General features: G+C 45.3%; 1 protein-coding gene across 3 annotated transcripts in view; it reads left to right on the forward strand.

Annotated features, from left to right (window-relative positions):
* SCUBE3 (signal peptide, CUB domain and EGF like domain containing 3) overlaps positions 1–19,020 on the forward strand; it is a 165,301-nt gene extending 146,281 nt beyond the window's left edge. For all 3 annotated transcript variants that reach the window (XM_084853062.1, XM_084853063.1, XM_084853064.1), the window contains 8 exons: positions 1,392–1,595; positions 1,904–2,065; positions 3,515–3,682; positions 5,135–5,296; positions 5,514–5,711; positions 12,931–13,083; positions 14,545–14,624; positions 15,934–19,020. In XM_084853062.1, the coding sequence (XP_084709188.1) occupies positions 1,392–1,595; positions 1,904–2,065; positions 3,515–3,682; positions 5,135–5,296; positions 5,514–5,711; positions 12,931–13,083; positions 14,545–14,624; positions 15,934–16,083 (1,277 nt within the window). In that variant the 3' untranslated portion in view covers positions 16,084–19,020. The remainder of the gene's footprint in view (positions 1–1,391; positions 1,596–1,903; positions 2,066–3,514; positions 3,683–5,134; positions 5,297–5,513; positions 5,712–12,930; positions 13,084–14,544; positions 14,625–15,933) is intronic.
* The last annotated feature ends 226 nt before the right edge of the window (positions 19,021–19,246 follow it).

Below are 19,246 nucleotides of genomic sequence, written 5' to 3' on the forward strand. Positions count from 1 at the left end.
ACTGGCTGCCAATAAGCTATCGGGCCAAGTGTAAAGTTTTATTGTTAACATATAAAGCAACTTGGGACCAGCTTAGCTGAGGGACCACCTCACTGCTTATGTCCCTGCCAGGTCTTTGTGATCCTCAGAAAGAGCACTTTTGATGGTGCCACATGGTCCTGAGGTTCTCCTTCAGAGTGCTAGTAATAGAGTGTTTAGCATCGCAGCACCCAGCTCCTGGAACATGCTTCCAATTGATATCAGACAGGTTTCTATGGGTCTTAAGGAGACCCCTGTCTCTTTAGGCAGGCTTTCCCTGAGGTGTGTCCAGCCAATTAAAGTTGTAGTTTATTTAGTCATTTTTTATTTATTTATTTGTTTGTTTGTTTATTTACAACATTTATATACCGCTCCACATCTAAACAGATACTGGAGCCGAGTTTTATTGTTGATCAGTAGAATGATCACTTTTTGTTATATTCAGTGTTGTAGGTGTTATTATGTTCACCGCTTTGGTAATTTTGTTGGGAAGTAGCATATACATTTGTGAAACAAATAAATATATGTAACGTTTAAAGGGGAGCACATCGTGACTAAGTCAGGGGTTGATAATTGGGGGGGAACCCACTGGGGGCCACACACACACCCTGCCACCAGGAAACTGCTGCTGAATTTAAAAGTGCAGCAAATTTTCAAGCAGAATCTTGCTTCCGGGGGTGCGATTCTGCTTGCAAACAAGGCACATGCTCCCCACGTGCCTTGTTCCCTTGCAAAATTGCTCAGTTTTTTGCTGCTGCTACTACAGCAAATTCATGGCCGGGGGGCACAAATTGCCATGGGGGCTGGATGCAGCCCATGAGCCCCTTGTTGCCCGTTCCTGGGCTAGGTCCTGAGAAACTGTAGCCAAATCAGAGTTCCCTGACCTTTGACCCTGTGTGTTTATAAATGTGTACCCCACTTCTGGATATTCGCCAGGAAACACCTAGTAGTCAAGCAGCAAACAGATTAGCTTTATAAAGTGTTAATGAACCCTGAGCACACACCAGCCTTGTCTAAATGGACTGAGCTGCCAGAGTGAATATATCTAGCTGGCTCCCACTGAGTCATACCACTGGCCCATCTGGTCCAGGATTGTCCACTCTGGGTGGCAGTGGCTCTCCAGGGTCTCAGGCAGAGAAGGGCTTTCCCATCACCTCCTACATGCTCCTTTTAACTGGAGATGCCAAAGATGGAGCCTGGAATGTTCTGCATGCAAAGCATGTGCTCTTCCATGGAACAATGACCCTTCCCCTAGCATAAGTCTGGCATAGATGGTGTTGAACGAACAGTGGCAGGAAGGAGGAAGGGACATGAAGTTACCTTTGGAAATGACTTCCCTCATCCTAGCGCTAGTCTCTTTCCCACCTCTCCAGCCAGCTGCAATCTGAACTGTGTGCGGCAGAAGGTGGAGAAGAAACTGAAGTCAGCCATCAAAGCCCTGAAGAAATCAATAAACCAGGAACGATTCCTGATCCGCTTTTCAGGAATGGAATACGAGGTGGCACGGAAGCTGAGCATGACTCCTGAGAGGCAGGAGAGCTGTGGGCCAGGACAGCAGAGACTGGGATCCAAGTGTGGTAAGGAAACTACCCAAGTCAGTTGGGAGCGAGGAAAGGAAGAGTACAAGGACCACTTGCAAATTAACCGCAAGCCTTTAGCGCTGCTGCTGTGATGCCCTTGTTGCCAACTCTAACATCTATGGCAGCCGCATGCGCTTATGGACAATGGATATGGTTACTGCGCTCGTTCGTTTGAGGGCCTGAGCTGTATTATTGTAACCTGGGCATGGGGGGAATCCTAGGCTCTCTGTCCTACAAGAAGGACAAGTATTATCTGGGGCATTGTCTTTTTACCTGTGTCACTAGCGCATTTGCCTCTCTCTTAGTTAGCTGCCTGCAAGGAACGTATTACCATGGCCAGATGGAGCAGTGCATCCCTTGCCCTCCAGGGACCTACCAGGAGAAAGAAGGCCAGCTCTCCTGTGACCTTTGCCCTGGAAGTGATGCTTATGGGCCAGCTGGAGCAACAAATATAAGCGCCTGTGCAGGTACAGGGATAAGCGACAAGGTACCCTGAGTCTATCGCTGAGGTTGAATCTCCCAAGACACTGGAGAACTGTAGCGCTAGGAACGGGGACTCAGTGGCCCCAGCAAAGGGAATGGAATGAACCACATCCACGTCCACAGTACTGTAGTGCTGTCTTTGGTTTCCCTTCCACACTAAAGAAGGACCACTAGTTTGTGCGTAGCAGCCCTAAACCTGGGGTTTCCTGCAGGATGCCCAAGGGCACCCAGACACCTCTCTTGGTGCCTGCCAGGCTCCCCACCCTGCCTGTTGTTTTTTTTTCTTACGGTTTTTTAAAACATAATTTTGTTTTTTTAGCTGGGAGGGTGGCATGCATGCCGCAAAGCAAAGCGCTGCCCTCCAGCACGTTCTTCATTTGGGTTCAAAAGATTTTGGAGCTCACCCCCCACCTCTGCCTTGTATTCAGCTTCTTGGGCAAATTGCTTTTATTTTAGTCACCCCAGCTTGCCTTCTGAGAAATGAGTGTTTTGTGACAAACCATGCCCACCATGGCAGCCATTTTATGAATGGACAAACCTCCCCATGGCAGCCATTTTGTGAGAGCACCCAAAACACTGTCTCAGAATTCCAAATGTGCCCACTGTCCCAAAAAGTTTGGAGGCCCCTGCTGTGAACTCAAATGCATCATTCAGGAAACATTTGCAAAAGGCCTAGTATTGTGGCTTTTTATGGAAGTGTCTGATATTGCATCTGCTGCAAGCTTTGATATACTACAAGAATATCTCATTTTTTCCTCTGAAAAAGGGCCCAAAAGATAACTGCCAGATCATGCACAAGACACTTTGCTTTCCCTACAGCAAATTTTCTTGCTAGTCTGGAATTAACTCCACTAAACCACAGAAAAATTTCTGATTCAAAAGAGGCTACAGCTGTACATGAGTTCCAAACTATTTCTTAATTCTCCGAGTACTTCCAGGAAAACATTTGTTGCCATTAATTGCAGTCAGAAATAGGGCAAGATGGGTAACAGGGAAATGCTCAAAGTGTGCCAGACATATTTTCAAGATCCCTTCCCTGTTGGAAGGGATCTTGAACAGCATACTGTTGCAGCTTCTGGCAGTTCCTCTGAAATGACAGACTCTTCTACAACACAAGAATGAGTTAAATAAAGGATCTGGGCTTGTGAAGCTGAAGCTTCATAACCCATTTTATCCAAATCTGCTTCATATCCAGACTTGGATAAATGGTTCTGATAGTGGCTTTTCTCCTTCGGGCCTTGGCTTTATCACATCCCAGCACAGAGGCACAAATGTTGCCCTAGGCAATCTCTGGGATGGTGGATGGCGCTTTCCCATGGCTCCATTTATTATAGTGCTTGTTGCATGCAGCTAGTACATTAGAAGTAACATGTGTGGGGCGGGTGTGCCTCATCTGGTCCAATGAGCATCTCTTTCTCCTGAATGGCCCACAGGTCAGTGTCCCCCTGGCCACTACTCTGTAGATGGTTTCAAACCCTGCCAGCCATGTCCACGCGGCACTTACCAGCCTGAAGCTGGCCGAGCTTTGTGTTTCCACTGTGGTGGAGGGCTGAATACCAAGCACGATGGAGCTTTTTCCTTCCAGGACTGCGATACCAAAGGTATGCTTGAGGCAGTAGCTCAGTCTCAGGGTACAGACAGCCCCACACCAATCACCCAGGGGAAGGGTAGAGAAGAGGTAGCACATTACCCTTGGTTCAGTTTGACCTCAGTGGATAGAACATCCATATATGAACAGCAGAGCCTCTTCCAGTATGACTCTGCTCTCCAAATCAGGCTAGCACTTCACATTTTTCAGTGACCCACCAAAACACTGCAGCTAGAGATGGAAACACTAGAATGGGGGGTAAGCAACCTGGTGCTCCCCTCCAGATGTTTTGGACTACAACTCCCATAAGCCCCAGCCAGTATGGCCAATGTCAGGGATTATGGGACTTGTAGCCCAAAACATCTGGAGGGCACTAGATTGCCTACCTCTACACTAGAGTGTAGCATAGTGGCTAAGAGACTGAATGATGCACTGGGAAGTCTTTGGTTTGAACCTCACTTCTGCCATGAATTCACGGAGGGTGCAATCCTATTTTGATAGTCAGCAGCCTCTGAAGTCAGAGGCTGCTGAGTGTCCAGTGCAGGGCGGCTGGAACATGGAGGTGAGGTGAACCTCACCTCCATGCGCCAACTGCCCTGCATTTTCTCTCCAGTCTAGTGGAGGCTTTGGGGAAGAGGTGGGAAGGAGGCTGGGACATGCATAGGAAGCTGCGTAACAGTTTCCGTGGTCCCCTCCCACCCCCAGGACCACCCCCTTTTCCCAGTCTCTGGGTTCCGTTTCCAAATGCAGAAACGTTGCCAGCACAGAGAGAACCACACTGGCTACAAGGGGGAGGGGGCGGGAAGTGTGGTTTCTGGCCTCGGAGGTTGGAGCCCTGGTTCTGACCTCAGATCCAAGAAACCAAAATATCCTGTGTCCCTCAGATGCTGTCTAGGGGACATAGGATTGCTCCCTAAGTCACCTTAAACATACCACTCTCTCTCAGCCTTAGTCCCCACATCTGCAATATGAGGGATAATAATACTGGCCTTCCTTATGGGATTGTTGTAAGGATTACAACAAGATAATGCATGTACATCACTTTGAAGATTTGAAAGTACTAGACAAAAGTCGTTGTCATTATTATTATTATTATTATTAATTGATAACGTAATAAATAGGACACTTGTGTTACAAGGGATTCTTGTTTGTGGGATATTGATATGTCAGATGAAAAATATTATTTGGATCACTGTACAGAAATAATCGAACCCCAAGTTCAGTGTGTATGTTATCAGGAGGCAAATAGAGAAGTTATATTCATGTTCAACAGGCATTTCAATACACTTAGAGAATAACTGCAAATTTCCTTGCATCATTTATATTCTATCCATACAACCTTCCTGCATGATTAGCGGTAGTGTGCCACCACCACCACCATTTTCAGTTACAGTAATGCTTACTGGTCTTGTATTTTTTTTTTTTTTGAAGTCTCTGACACTTTTCTCTTCTGTTCAATGTACAGTTCAATGCTCCCCAGGCCATTATTATAACACCAGTGTCCATCGCTGCATCCGCTGTGCTGTAGGCACCTATCAGCCAGACTTCCGCCAGAACCATTGCATTACATGCCCTGGAAATACCATCACGGACTTTGATGGCTCGACCTCTGTGTCACAGTGCAAAAGTATGCTTTTATCTCTGTGGGTTGTGCAGAATTGGGGGTGGGGGAGAGAGAATAAGGACTTGTTATTGTTATGTACAGAAATCCCTCACTGAAATTTGTGATTTCCTTGACTTTTTAATGTTTTTCCTCAGGCAGTGCCCCAAATCTCCCTTGACAGCCAGTCAGGTTCTGTTTCCCCCAGCTGATGTTCCAATCACCTCTATATGTTTCTTTACAGACCGTCAATGTGGAGGGGAGCTGGGCGAGTATACTGGTTATATTGAGTCTCCCAACTATCCTGGAAACTACCCTGCAAGTGTGGAGTGCACTTGGAACATCAACCCACCTCCAAAGCGCAAGATTCTCATTGTGGTGCCTGAAATCTTCCTGCCATCCGAGGATGAATGTGGGGATGTCCTGGTCATGCGGAAAAACTGTAGGTAACCGAATGTTGTATTGGGGAACATGCAAAAAGTAGTGGGACAATGGGAACCTGCCTAGATTTCCTCCCAGCTCTCTGGACTGTGGAAACCTAGGGAGCATTGGAGACCCTATCTCCCTGTCAGCACCAGTAAGTGATCAAGCCAAGGGACTTGTGTCTGTCAAAGCTGATTTTGGCAGTGGCGGTGGAATGGCAATTCATTCTGTGCCTGAATGACTGAGGACCAAGCCAACGTCAGGAGCTTTATAGGACCAGCTCTCACCTGATCCCTGCTGAGTTGATAGCTACAATACCAACCCCAGCCATCTTCACTGGTGGTGCTGAGAACAGCGGTGCGCAAGCCAGCAGCACCTTTCTCCAGCAAGCTGTCATGGTATGCAAAAGAATAAAATGCCTGGGCTATGCTGCTAGAGTCTCCAATTTGAGACTCCCGGTGCATTATAGTGCCGATGGCCCACCCAACAGGATACTGGGACGGCTGTAAAGGTCTGACTTCCTCTGGACTGAGAGAGTTACAGGCTAAGAATGAGCTTATAGGGTTAAACAATGGAAATGAAGAAAACATCCTTTGTTAAAAGCCAGGTATCTTTGGGCAGTTCTTGAATTAACACCACAAGAAGAGTTTGCAGACTCCACAGCCTGCACTGATCTCATAATTGTCCCTGTCAGCCATGGCAATGGACTGGGGGACAATGTACATTTTCCTCCTTGCATCCCTCAAGAGGACTCTAGTAGGGTTTTCTGGAGCAGTTTTCTTAGGGCTTCTGAATGAGGCTTTTATTGTGCAATCACTCTGTCTCATTCATGGAATTTTACAGGGACCCAGATGACATTGTCGTCTTCCACTTGTAACCCTCCTGCATTTTCCCACTGATCCTTCTGTCTTCTTTCTTACCACAAAAAAATCCATTAAGGGAAAGGTGGAATAGCTTCACAATGTCTTTTGAATGGTAAAGACAGGTTGCTTGCTTGTAACTGTAGTTCTTCTTCGTGGCCTCTGTGCATTACACATATGGGCTCTGCGCCTGCGTTGAGACTCATTCAGAAAGCTATAGCTGAGGAATGTTTTTATGGGAACCCTTCCCCCACCGTCCACTGCACATGTCCCAGAGGATTTCTGCCCGTTCCCTCAGTTCTCTTTTGACCGCCATAGCGGATAGTCTTGTTTGGAGCTTCCTCTCTGCCTAGAAAGAGATTTGCGGCTGCTGAGGAATTATATTTGTTATTGTCGTCTCCCTTGTCTTTGTCACCGGCCTTCCATCAAAAAAACACACAGACAAAACCTGTGCATTCACATATATGGGCTCTGCACCTGCATGGAACCCCATTTGGGAAACTACTATAGCGGAGGAATTTTTGGAGGGATTTCTCCCCCACTGTCCCAGTACCCATGTCCCTAGTGAGTTCCCGCTTATTCCCTCAGTTCCTTGAGACCACCAACCATAGCCTCAGAACCTAGAGAGACTTTCGTACCAATGTCAATATTGACATCAACTTTGAAGCAGGGATGGTGGGTGGGTTGTGTGAATGCACAGATGACCACTTGAAGAGCTACAGTTACATGTAAGAACCTGTATTTCTTTTACGTGGTCTCTGTGCATCATACATATGGGTGAGTAGCAAACTTGACTTACCAGAGGTGGTATAACGCCCAAAACAGCAGTCAGCTCTGGCCTGTATATCAAGTCAGTTGTGGCCAATAAACATTGATGGCTTTTTCTCCAATTTTTTAATTGTGAATTTCAACAAACAAAACAACAGAAAAAAACATAACAAAACCAAAAAGAAAGAAAAAAACGGTATAGCAACATTCTAAAACCCTCAGTTTTGAATTATTGCAATATTCTAGAAAGAGTTAAAAAAGGGGTGGGGAGTATAAGTTACACATAAACGTCAGTAAAAGCAGACTAAATATCCACATATAAGTCCATTTGCAAGTTACGCCTATATACCACTCTTTCAAATGTTGCTAGCGTTGTTAAGTCTTCAATCCATTGCATTATGGGTGGTGAGCTTTTATCCTTCCAGTATTGTAGTATCAGTCTTTTAGCAACCAAAAGGCCACAAAAAATCCATTTATGCTGACCATGTGTTACATTCCAAGAAGAAGGTAAGTAATTTAAATGAACATTTACATCAGTAAATATTAAAGAGCTTTCCAATACAAAATTTATCCGTATACTAACTTCCTCCCAAAAGGAGGCAACCATTGGGCATTTCCAAAACATATGAATAAGAGAAGCATTGACTGCATTACACCTCCACCCATTAGCCAGATTTGACAAACCTTTATTAAAAAGACGTTGTGGCATCCAATAGACCCAAAACAACAGTTTTTGCTGAGTAAGGCATAACCAAAGATCTGTTGAGATGTCCGATACAGATGCCAAGAAATTAAACAAAATAGGATGTTCCAATTCCCTGTTCCATTCCTGCTGTAAACCACTAGTATCATATTTATTCATTGATAATAAATATTTATAAACCTGAATTGTAGGTCAATATATCTGATCAGCTTCAATGAGTATTTCCAGTAACAAGGAGACTCCGAAGATAAACATTGATGGCGTAACCTAAGTGGCCACCCAGCACAGTTCAGGGAGAGATACCCCTTTCCCAAACACCACAGATGTTGCTGTGGCACAAGCAGAATGCACCCTAATCAGATCCACCAGTTCAAGAGCAGCCAATTTGTAAGCCAATTTGAGAGAGTGGACCACCCAGAAGAAAAACCTCTGTGGGGAGATGGGTTGTCCACAGCGGCATCCCCTATAACAAATGAATAAACGACGGGACTGCTGAAAAGACTCAGTCCTTTACTTGTAAAAGTCTAGCACCTTCTGAAGGTCCAGAGTGTGTAGCAAAGATTCAATTGGAGTAGTAGGAGAAGAGAGGAAAGCAGGGAGGATTGTCCATTCTTCCCAAGTACAGTGAAATATCAGGACTAGAAACTGTTGTGGGGTTGATGTGACAGGATGTGTTCTATTGCTGCTTTCTCCCAGAGGGTATCTACTTCTGCCTATAGCTCCGGTGAAGGAGTGGTAATCCTGATGGAGCCGAGAGGTGGGAAGTCACCAAACTTAATCCCATAACCCTTCATGATGATGGTAACGTAACATAGCCACTTGATAATTAGATACTCAGAGCCCCAAAGCTGCTGAGGAGTATATTTGGCATCCCATCAAATTCAGGCATTACCCTTCCTTATCCATCGGGGAGGAGTGGACCTTTTACATCTTTCCCTGGGAGGCTTCCATGATACCAGAGTTAGGTGAAGGGTGCATGAAGAGAAAACTGGTGTCCTTCTCCTGCACCCAATACATTATTTATTATTATTATTATTTATTTCATTTCTATACCACCCAGTAGCTGAGGCTCTCTGGGTGGTTCACAACAATTCACAAAAACATACAAAACTACAACACTGTAAACATTATAATACAACATTATAATAAAACATAGTCTAAAAATTTTAAGGTATAAAATTTAAAACAATTTGAATAGCTAAAAACAATTTCAGTAAACAGTTTCAAGAACAGACCTGTTCAAGACAGCTGACATAAATGCTCCATCATATGCCATTAAATGCCTGGGAGTAGAGGGCAGTCTTAATCTGGTGCTGAAGAGATGACAGGAGTTGGGGGGCCACCACTGAGAAGGCCCTCTCCCTTGTTGCCACCTTCCAAGCTTTCCTCACAGGAGGCACCTTGAGGAAGGCCCCAGATGTCAATTGAAGTGTCTGGGTAGGTCCATGTCAGGAGAGTCGTTCCATCAATATTGTGGCCCCAAGTCATGCAAGGCTTTATAGGTTAAAACCAGCACCTTGAATTCAGCTCCGAAACATACAGGCAGCCAATGCAAGTGGGCCTGAATTAGCCTTATGTGCTCAGAGTTTCTGGTCCCAGTTCTTAACCTGGCTGTCGCATTTTGCACAAGCTGCAGCTTCTAAACGGTCTTCAAGGGCAGCCCCATACATTGCAGTAATCTAACCTGTAGATTACCAGAGCATAGATTATTGAAACCAGGTCACCCCTGTCCAAATAGGGGCATAGCTGGGCCACCAGCCAAAGCTGGTAGAAGGCACTCCATGCTACTGAGGCCACCTGAGCCTCAATTGATAGAGTTGGCTCCAGGAAAACCCCAAAGCGATGGCTCTGCTCCTTCAAGGGGAGTGCAAGCCCATCCAGAACAGGTTGAGCACCTTCCATCTGGTCAGAAGAACCACCCACTAACAGCATCTCAGTCTTGTCAGGATTGAGCTTCAGTTTATTAGCCCTCATCCAGTCCATTGTCACAGCCAGGCACTGATTTAGCACATCCACAGCCTCACCTGATGAAGATGAAAAGGAGAAATAAGAGCTGTGTGTCATCAGCGTACTGATGGCAACGCATTCCAAAAGTCTGGATGACCCCACTCAGCGGTTTCATGTAGATGTTAAATAGCATGGGGGACAAAACTGACTCCTGAGGAACCCCATGCTGGAGAATCCACAGGGCTGAACAATATTCCCCACGTACCACCTTTTGGAGCCATCCATCCAAATAGGAGCATAACCGCTATAACGCAGTACCCTCAACTCCCAGCTCAAACACTTGCCTCAGTAGGATCAATGGTCAATGGTATTGAACACCACTGAGAGATCCAGGAGTATCAACAGGATCACACTCCCCCTGTCTCTCTCCTGACATAGATCATCATACAAGGCGATCAAGGCTGTTTCCATGGCAAAACCTGGCCTGAACCCCAACTGAAATGGATCCAGATAATCGGTTTCATCCAAGAGTGTTTGGGGCTGGTTTGCCACCACCTGCTCAAGGACCTTGCCCAGGAACATGATTCTCAGCTGTTTTGATGTAGGGGTCATGGAAGATGGAACTTTCCAGTATTGCTGGATTGTTTGTAAGAGCGCCAGGAGAAGTGGGATCACCACTGCTGTCAACGCCTCAGTATGGGCTGTATCGAAAACTGGGTCCTTGATCCTTGCATCAGGTTGTTGTGTTTCTAGACCAAGAGATTGTGCCATCTTGACGATCTGGTCAGAAAATGGGGCCATATCCTCTGATGGGGAAGCTGAATCCTGAATACGCACAGCCGTATCTGCAGAAGATAGGGGCAGGGCCATGGAAGAACACGATGCAGAGCTGGACTAATAGTGATCGGTATCAGACTGTGGTGAAGTACCCAGTTGGGCAGTTGGTAGGGAGCTGGTGTGTTCTTTTTAACCCTTTGGCAGCGGCAGCGGTGAGGTGTCTACAATAAAGGAAAGGCACGGTAGCATGGCCAGAGCAGGGACAAGTGGAGTCATTGGCTGCATCAACGTCAGGACTAGCATTTGAATCAATGAAATTGCCCACAGGCAATGAGCCCAACAAGGGCACAGGTGGCAGAAACAAAAACAAGCCATCAGAAGGTCTTGACATAGGGCCAACAGTGCAGTTCCATACCGAGAAATCTCCTTAAGGTAATGTGGGCAATAGTAGTAATATTCCTGTCTGGGCAGGTGTCCGTGTTTTAGACGTGAGTCCTCCCAATGGATCTCTATCCATTCAGACTGTGTGTCCCAATCTGATATTGGTGAGTGTGATCTCTGTCTAGGGTGGTCATAGAGTCTAGGGCCATACTCTCTCCATTTCGATTAATAGTAGCTGGAAAACATTGAATCCGGAGATCCTGCACAATATGGTGAGCAGGAACAATACTGAGACAGAGATTGATTCCAACGATCATCGACCCATCGCATCAGTATTGGAACCGGTGAGGCATCTCTAATTTATCCTTCTGACAAAGCACGATCGGAATCGGATCTTATATCAGTTTCACAGCACCAGACTTGCTCAGTATCGGCAAGTATAGCAGTAGTGGTGGAGTGGGTATGACCAGGGGCATGGTCGGCACTGATGGTGGTCCTGAGTCAGCAATTTGCTTTGCCTCCTTTTTCTACTTCTTAGGCTCAGAATACAACTTCAAGCCCTTCTTTTTCTGAGCTTTGGCCCTTTTGGACAGCTTTTTAGTCAATGACTGTAAGTGTGGGTGGGTCTGTAAAGCTCATGGCTAGGGCTCGTGAGCGGGGAAGTAGACCCTGTCACTTCTGCAGGCCGCAGTGAGTGGGAGAGAGTCTCTGATGTTCCCTTAGGAGGGCCCGTAGAGATCTGCACCATATCTGTTGCTGCCAAATCCACCGCCTCAAGCATTCTCTTCCAGATGACAGCCCGAAATCTGTCCAAGCAGTTATGCCCGGCTTGTTTTGTAAAAGCCTGGTAGTGTACACACACCTCCAACTTATGTCCTTCCCTAAGGCAGAAAAGACAGAGGGAGTGCTCATTAGTGGATGGTAGTTTACTGCCACAGCAGAGACATTTCAGGAAAGGTGGCTGCAGGGCCATACGCCTTGGGTGACAAGGTGATTGAAGAGATCACAAACAAAAATAACAAATACAACAAAACCATAAAGTTAGGGAGAACGATAGAAGATTAGAACAATTAAAAACCTCAGCAGTCAAAAATTGTCTCACTGAACAACAAGAGAAGTTCCCAGCGAGGCTACCACAATGGCAGTCAAAAGAGAATAGGCAGGAACCCACTAGGGACATGCACACTAGGATGGTGGGGGAGGGTTCCTGCCTAATATTCTTCAACTATGGAAGTTTCCCGAATGGGGCTCCATGCAGGCGTAGAGCCCATATGTGTCATGCACAGAGACCGTGTAGAAGAACACTAGGACCCATCTGTCTGAAGCCTGTCAGCCTGCAAGTTCTCTTTCATAATGTGTATTCTGCTGCCTTGTATGGAGTATGATCTTGCTGTGCCACCAAATATGATACACACATGCAGATTTCACATTTTTGAGTCTTCAGGTCCAAATCTTCAAAATGAATCTTCGCTGCTTTCTTCAGTCCTCAGTGGCCTTTTAGAGATTTCAACCTAAGTTGACAAATGGCATTAGACTTTCCTCAATTAAGGTATGCTGCCTTGGAAAGAGATCCCCAGAATGTGAACCATGTGTTCACGCTTGTCTCACAGGTGGTAGGAGTTTGGCAAAGGTGAGGCAAAAGAAGCAAGAAGAGCCTTGCTTCGATTGCTGAGGTCTCTTCCTCTTTGGTCTGCCTTCCCAAATGTTTTCATTTAGTCTTATCTGGAGTATGCTTAGGGTGGAGGGCTGACTGGCTGTGTGATTCCGACCAATACATGGTCCTGTTCTGTTCTCCCCTCCAGCCTCTCCTTCCTCCATCACAACCTATGAGACATGCCAGACATATGAGAGGCCCATAGCTTTCACTGCAAGGTCCCGAAAGCTGTGGATCAACTTTAAAACCAGTGAAGCCAACAGTGCAAGAGGCTTTCAGATCCCCTATGTCACCTATGATGGTAAGTAGGGGGGCTATAGGAGGGTACACAATCTGCACTATGACAGACATTCTGCCATGCATAGGGAAAACATGTGGAGGATAGAGTGGGGCTGTGCCTCCTGGCCTTGCCTCTGACATCATGTCAGCCCCCCACTCCCTGATGTCCATGGAACGCAGGGTTGGCACAACTTCTGGGGTGGGGCCAGGAGGTGTGGCCCCACCCTATCCTCCATGTGTTTGTGCTATTAATGGAGGAACATCCGTATCGGGCTAGTGTGTGAAGCCAAAACATGATAAAGAATGGGAGTGAGGTCTGAGTCCTAACCCTCCATACTGCATATGGTTCATGACTAAAATTCTACAGAAGGCTGTACAGATAATTTTAAAGTTTCCTGTTCCAATTGAGTAGCATGCACAAAGAACCTCAAACAGCGGACAGTGAGGCTTAAGAAGTGGCTAATATAAAAACAATAGAAAGTTTTATTAAGGACTACATAAATCTAACATGTGCTGTTACAGTCACTCCTGCATCCAGTTTGTGTGTGGCTTTTCTGACCTATAAGAACCCATGCCCTTCTGTTCTGTTCACTGGATTCACACCACTTGTCTTCATTCCTCTTTGTCCATTCCTGATTAGTAACACAGCTTGGATGACCCCAAGTTCCAAGGCCTAAAGAATGTTGCATACAAAAGGCTGAGTACAGTTGGAAGCCACAGCCCCTCTCTCCCACATGCCACTTCTCCCAGCCTCTGGATCTTTGCTTCCCTCCTCCAGCTTGCGTCATCATTCCCTGGAATTCCTTGCCTCTTGGTCTCACAGATCAGGCTTGCTATTGTCACTATCTCTTTCTCTTCCTGACCTGTATTAGAGTAGCTGTGGGAGAGATGTTGTAGTAGTAGTATTTATTCTGCCATTTTCCCCTCTTGCAAGGAACCCAAGGCAGCTTACATGGTCCTCCTCCTCTCCATTTTATCCTCACAGCAACCTTGTGAGGTAGGTTAGGCTGAGAGTCAGTGACTGACTCAGTCTCACCTAGTAAGCTTCATAGCTGAACAGAGACTAGAACCCAGATCTCTTGAGTCCCAGTCCAAAATTCTAACCACTACACCCCACTGGCGGTGGTGGAGCAAGATGGAGGAAAGGCAAATCCCTAACTTGAATACCTTTTTTTAACTGGCCACTAGCCACCTGCAGCTCTTAGGCCAGTCTTTGGTGGCTCCCCCTTAGAACATCACTAGTCGATGAGCCATTTCAAATTGTGGAAGTGCATGCTGGGAGAAATAAAGAAGGGTGCTACCCCCCCTTCCCTGCCAAAAGAAAGACAGGTCCTTGAAGCAATTTTTGGAATATCAAATCTCCTCCTCTGGTAGGTGTTTAATAATAATTGTATATACATATGTGTTTATTTTAAAATAGTAGTTAGCTCACTGACTGCTTTTCCTTTCTTGCCGTCTCCCTTTTTCGCTCTCAACAATGCAGAGGATTACGAGCAGCTGGTGGAGGACATTGTACGGGATGGCAGGCTATACGCATCGGAAAACCATCAGGAAATACTGAAGGCGAGGCTCCTTTCTTGCATTGTTGGGGGTGGACGGAGCTCAGTGGTAGAGCACATGCAGAGGGTCCCACATTCATCTCCAGTTTAAAACAGGATCTCGAATACCAGGACTAGGAAAGATTCTCAGCCCCTTGCAGCAGGTGGAGAAACAATAGTGCACTGATATGAAGGGCCAAACTACACATGACATGAAGCATGCACTTACTATTGTCCACTTTCTTTTTTTTCTTTCCTTTTTTTAGTGAAAAGTGGCTTCAGGGGCCCTCAATACACATCACTACTGGGGGGGGGGGAATTAACCCTTTCCTTCCTTTACCATTTTCCAGCCAAAAATCTCTCCCTCCCTCCTGAAGCTACTGTTTGCCCTAAAGGAGATATTTTCAAGAAATAGCACCTTTAGGTGCAAATAGCCGCTTATGGGGGTGGTGGCCATTGGTGGGGAAATGGTACAGGAAGAAAAGAGTGAAAGCCCCCTCCTGCTGCACTGCAGTCCTTATCCTGATTGGACCCCGTGTTTGTTTTTGCTAGAAAATACAAAAGAAGTGGCCAGGTGTAAGCATGCTTTTTAAAGCACTAGCTTAACATAACATGTAGTTTGGCCCTAAGCCATGCCTTTTTTCCCAATTGCATATTACTGGGAAGCTGCAAGGAGGATGTGGGCTGGTGTTGTGGCACAAATGCTTCCTCCAGTAACACATAATTTGGGTTTCGACAACACTCTTCAAATAGGCTTAGCGCTGGTCTACAACTTGCCAGCCATGTATGGCAGCCCACCAGGAGCACAAAAATGCCTGGGGAGGTGTAGCCAGGGTTTGCCCCCAAAGGTGCAATCCTGGCTGTTGGGCCGCATTTGGTTTGGGCAATCAGAGGTTATGGTGACATAATAAGTGATGTGCTCAGACCTGAACTTCAGGACTTACCATCTCTGTGTAGGACTCTCTGCCACTTGGCTTTTTAGTTTACTTATTATTGGTGCATTTCTACAAAGTATTGGGCAAGTCCTACCCACCGTCTTCAAATCCTGCCATAGCATGTAGTTTGGGCCCTAGACAGACTCCCTTATTTTCTGATCTCCCTAGTGTTTCATTGCAGAATTTCTTACTTTGCTCAAAATGGCTCGGTGTACATAAGACTAAGCACTGGATCAGTGTGTGCTGATTCTGTTTTGAGCCTTGCCACCTATACAGCAAAGGTGGTTCTGATTTCCAGGCTGGCCATTTATTTGTCAAGGCAAACTTGTGGATATCAGCAGAGCGTAATGACTCTTGCCACTAAAGGTAATGCAACCATTCTGTTGATTTTCACTGCAGGACAAGAAGCTGATCAAAGCTTTCTTTGATGTGCTGGCTCACCCGCAAAACTACTTCAAATACACAGAGAAGCACAAGGAGATGCTGCCACGTTCCTTCATCAAACTCCTGCGCTCCAAAGTTTCCAGCTTCCTCAGACCTTACAAATAGCCTCATGACACTTTCACCAGCCTTCCAGGCTCCTCGGCAACCAAGAAAACTTTTTCTTACACTTATTCTTATTTTTCAATGACTTTTTCTACAAATACCACCCTCCCATTTCTCACTATGCAGATGACTCTAACCATTGGTATTTCCTTGGCTTTTCTTCAAACCAAATTCACTGATGACGTTGTCCATGGAAGGAGCAGCTGGCAGCCATGAGGGAACTAAATCGCATCCCCTGTGCTTTCCCTACTGGAGTCTCAGCCTATGGAGACTTACATATCCCAGTAAGTGATGCACTCTTCACAAGTGGCCTCTACTGGGACCTGTAACTCGAGGGCAGTTTCAGCCTTCTCCCATATATGCAAATTATGTGCAGCCCCCTGTGCTTCAGGGCAGTTGCCAAAGGGCTGTTTGGGTACATCTCTCTGCATGACTGTCCACTTATAGAAAGAAACATCCCTGCTACGATAGCATGTCTCTACTTCCGGGAGACAGACAAAACAGGGAGGTCTTTGAGCAGCTACTAAGCAGTGGAATTTGTCCAGCAGAACTCTTTTGTAAAGGACTGGGGGCGACGGACACCCAGAATGCGGAAGGTTATGCCTTATTTATCAGACTGTTTTGTTTTTAAACAAAAAATAAATCAAGCACAGTCTTGCAGAGAGGATCAGACTAAAAAAATTACAAATTGTTCAGAGGAAGACCATACAAAAGAAGAAGACATATTACAGAAGTGTGAAAGAAAATGGCCCATGTTTGTGATGGCAAGTTTGGTGACTAGAAGAGCATCATTTCATGATGGAGTTTGACTTTTTGCATTTGAGGAAAGCATGGCCTAGCCACATTCTCATATGGAATGATGTCTGGAAAAAGGGGAGGAAACCTTGGTGAAAATTGGGACGTTCTAATGTGAATTCTCCCCCACGGACACTCGTGTTGAGCGATCAGACTTCTTATAAGCTCTGCCAAAGAGTAACTCGATGACAAAAAAAAAGCAAGCGGTGTGAAGGGCAGGAGTGAGTGAATGTTTGTGCACTAGGATGTTCTCCTTTCTACCTTTTTCATATTATTAAGTGCAATCATTTTGAGTTGTCTTTATATTATTTAGAGGGAAGGTTTTTTTCTACTAGAAACTACAATATTTATACCTGCCTGAGAAAAGAGAATGTGTGTGTGTGCGCGCGCGCATGTGTTAAAAATGAAATAGAAACAAGGAGTTGGGGAAATTATGGCAGGAAATGTGACTTAAGTTTTCAGCTCTTGGAATCTTTTGTTTTCCTCACCACAGTAAATTGCAGTGTAAATCCTGAAGCTGAACTCCTTGATTATCCTGTAACCACTGAAGGTACACAGGACATGAGCTGAACATTTCCAGTTGACTGGAAATTATGTTTTGGCTACAAGTAGCTCTTGAGAGTCAATCCCATTCAAATGCAACCAAAGGCCTCTCTTGAGTGTATATCAGGGATCATATATTGGAATCCATCCCCATGTTAAACTCTTCTAGCATGTGCAATGCATAGCTTGACCTTCACTCTCTCTTGACAAGTTAGCTTTGCACAGGCAGGGAGATTTTGATGTGTTCAGATCTGAGATCCCCCACTTACAGACCGAGGTGGCGTAATTCACTTTCTGAATATTTCAGTAGGTGCCGATTTCTAAAATAAGAGAGCTGGAGCTCAAGTCTCCTGGGAAGTCGCACCCTCCACCTGAAGGTGATTTCTCCTAATTCCAGAATTGCAGCCAGGGATTCTCAGTGAGGAGGGGAATGTTCTTTGCACCTGCTCAAAGGCTCTCTTGTGTTCCCATTTTCCAAGGCTGAGCCCAGCATTGAACACAGGTTTTAGCGTAACCCCTGGCTGATATTAAATGTTGACTGGTATGTAATCTTTTTCAGTTTAAAATTTCCCCCAGGTAAGCTCACTTGTCAGTCGCTGATCTATATTCAAGTGAAAATACTAGTGGTGAAATCCCAACTTATATTGGTGAATATATTTTTTTTTGCCTTCTCTGAGCCATGACCTGAAACTAACCATCAGAATTGTTATCTAAAAGCCTGCACTTGGATCAGATCATCTTCATCTGCTGTACTGGTATTGATGCTTTTCTACCTGGTTTGTTGTTCCTCCCTTTCACCCTGATCCAAAATCAGAATTTGTTGTTGTTGTTGTTCAGATGTTCAGTCGTGTCCGACTCTTCGTGACCCCATGGACCATAGCACGCCAGGCCTTCCTGTCCTGCGCTCTCTCCCGGAGTGTGCTCAAGTTCATATTCATTGCATCGGTGATGCTATCTAGCCATCTCAAAATCAGAATTAGCTCAACTAAATTCACTGGAACTATTTCAGCACTGAAGTGGCCTCTGATATAAACATGATTACAGTACTTCAGTAGAACAGATCCCAACACAGGAATAACTAAGACTTGATACCTAGCACTAATCTCATCAGATTCAGCTATCTATATTTAGCTGCTTGGTTTTTTTGAGGGGAGGGGAGAATCATTCAAGTCTATTGTTTACGATAAGAGAAGGTAAAAGAGGCAGAACCAGAACTGGGGGCCAGCTCTGAAGACAAAACATATTGAATTTGGCTTGGAAATTCTACCTGATTTCCTTCTAGCTAGAACCCTTGTTTCCACTCTGTCTTTATCCAATCACAGAAAATTTAAAGGTTTGAAAAGCTGAAAATTCCATCTCAACTTAGAAAACGTAACAATTTTTATACAACAAAGCTGAAATATTTATAAATGTGTTGTGCAGTATGCTACAGTCCAGTATCTCCTGCAAAACAATGATTAAATGATGAAAAGGTGTAGTCCATAAAGTTATTTGCACTTGATAAAAGAAATTGTATCTGAACTTGTAAAAAGAAAAGTTGGCATTTCGTATTGTCCTTTTTTAATTATTAAATGGAGTTTCTTGGTGTTGTGTTGATCTTTCAGAAGTGATTCCCACTCTTTCTTTGTATATTCCTAATGCCTAGCATTTACTAGTGCTTGGAGTTTTGTTCCCCCACCCCCCACACACACTCTTTTGCTCTTGTTCCCCTTTGGAAAGTGGCTGATTTTGGCACTGTGCAGCTTCCAAGCACCAACAGTTATCTGAGTTCCAAAAGCTATGGTAGTATTTATATTGTGGTACTCCTGATATAGTCCACTATGGTGCC

The sequence above is a fragment of the Heloderma suspectum genome, chromosome 4 (genome assembly GCF_057233095.1).
Source record: "Heloderma suspectum isolate Gila_16-S chromosome 4, 16-S_ref, whole genome shotgun sequence".
NCBI classification, from domain to species: domain Eukaryota; kingdom Metazoa; phylum Chordata; class Lepidosauria; order Squamata; family Helodermatidae; genus Heloderma; species Heloderma suspectum.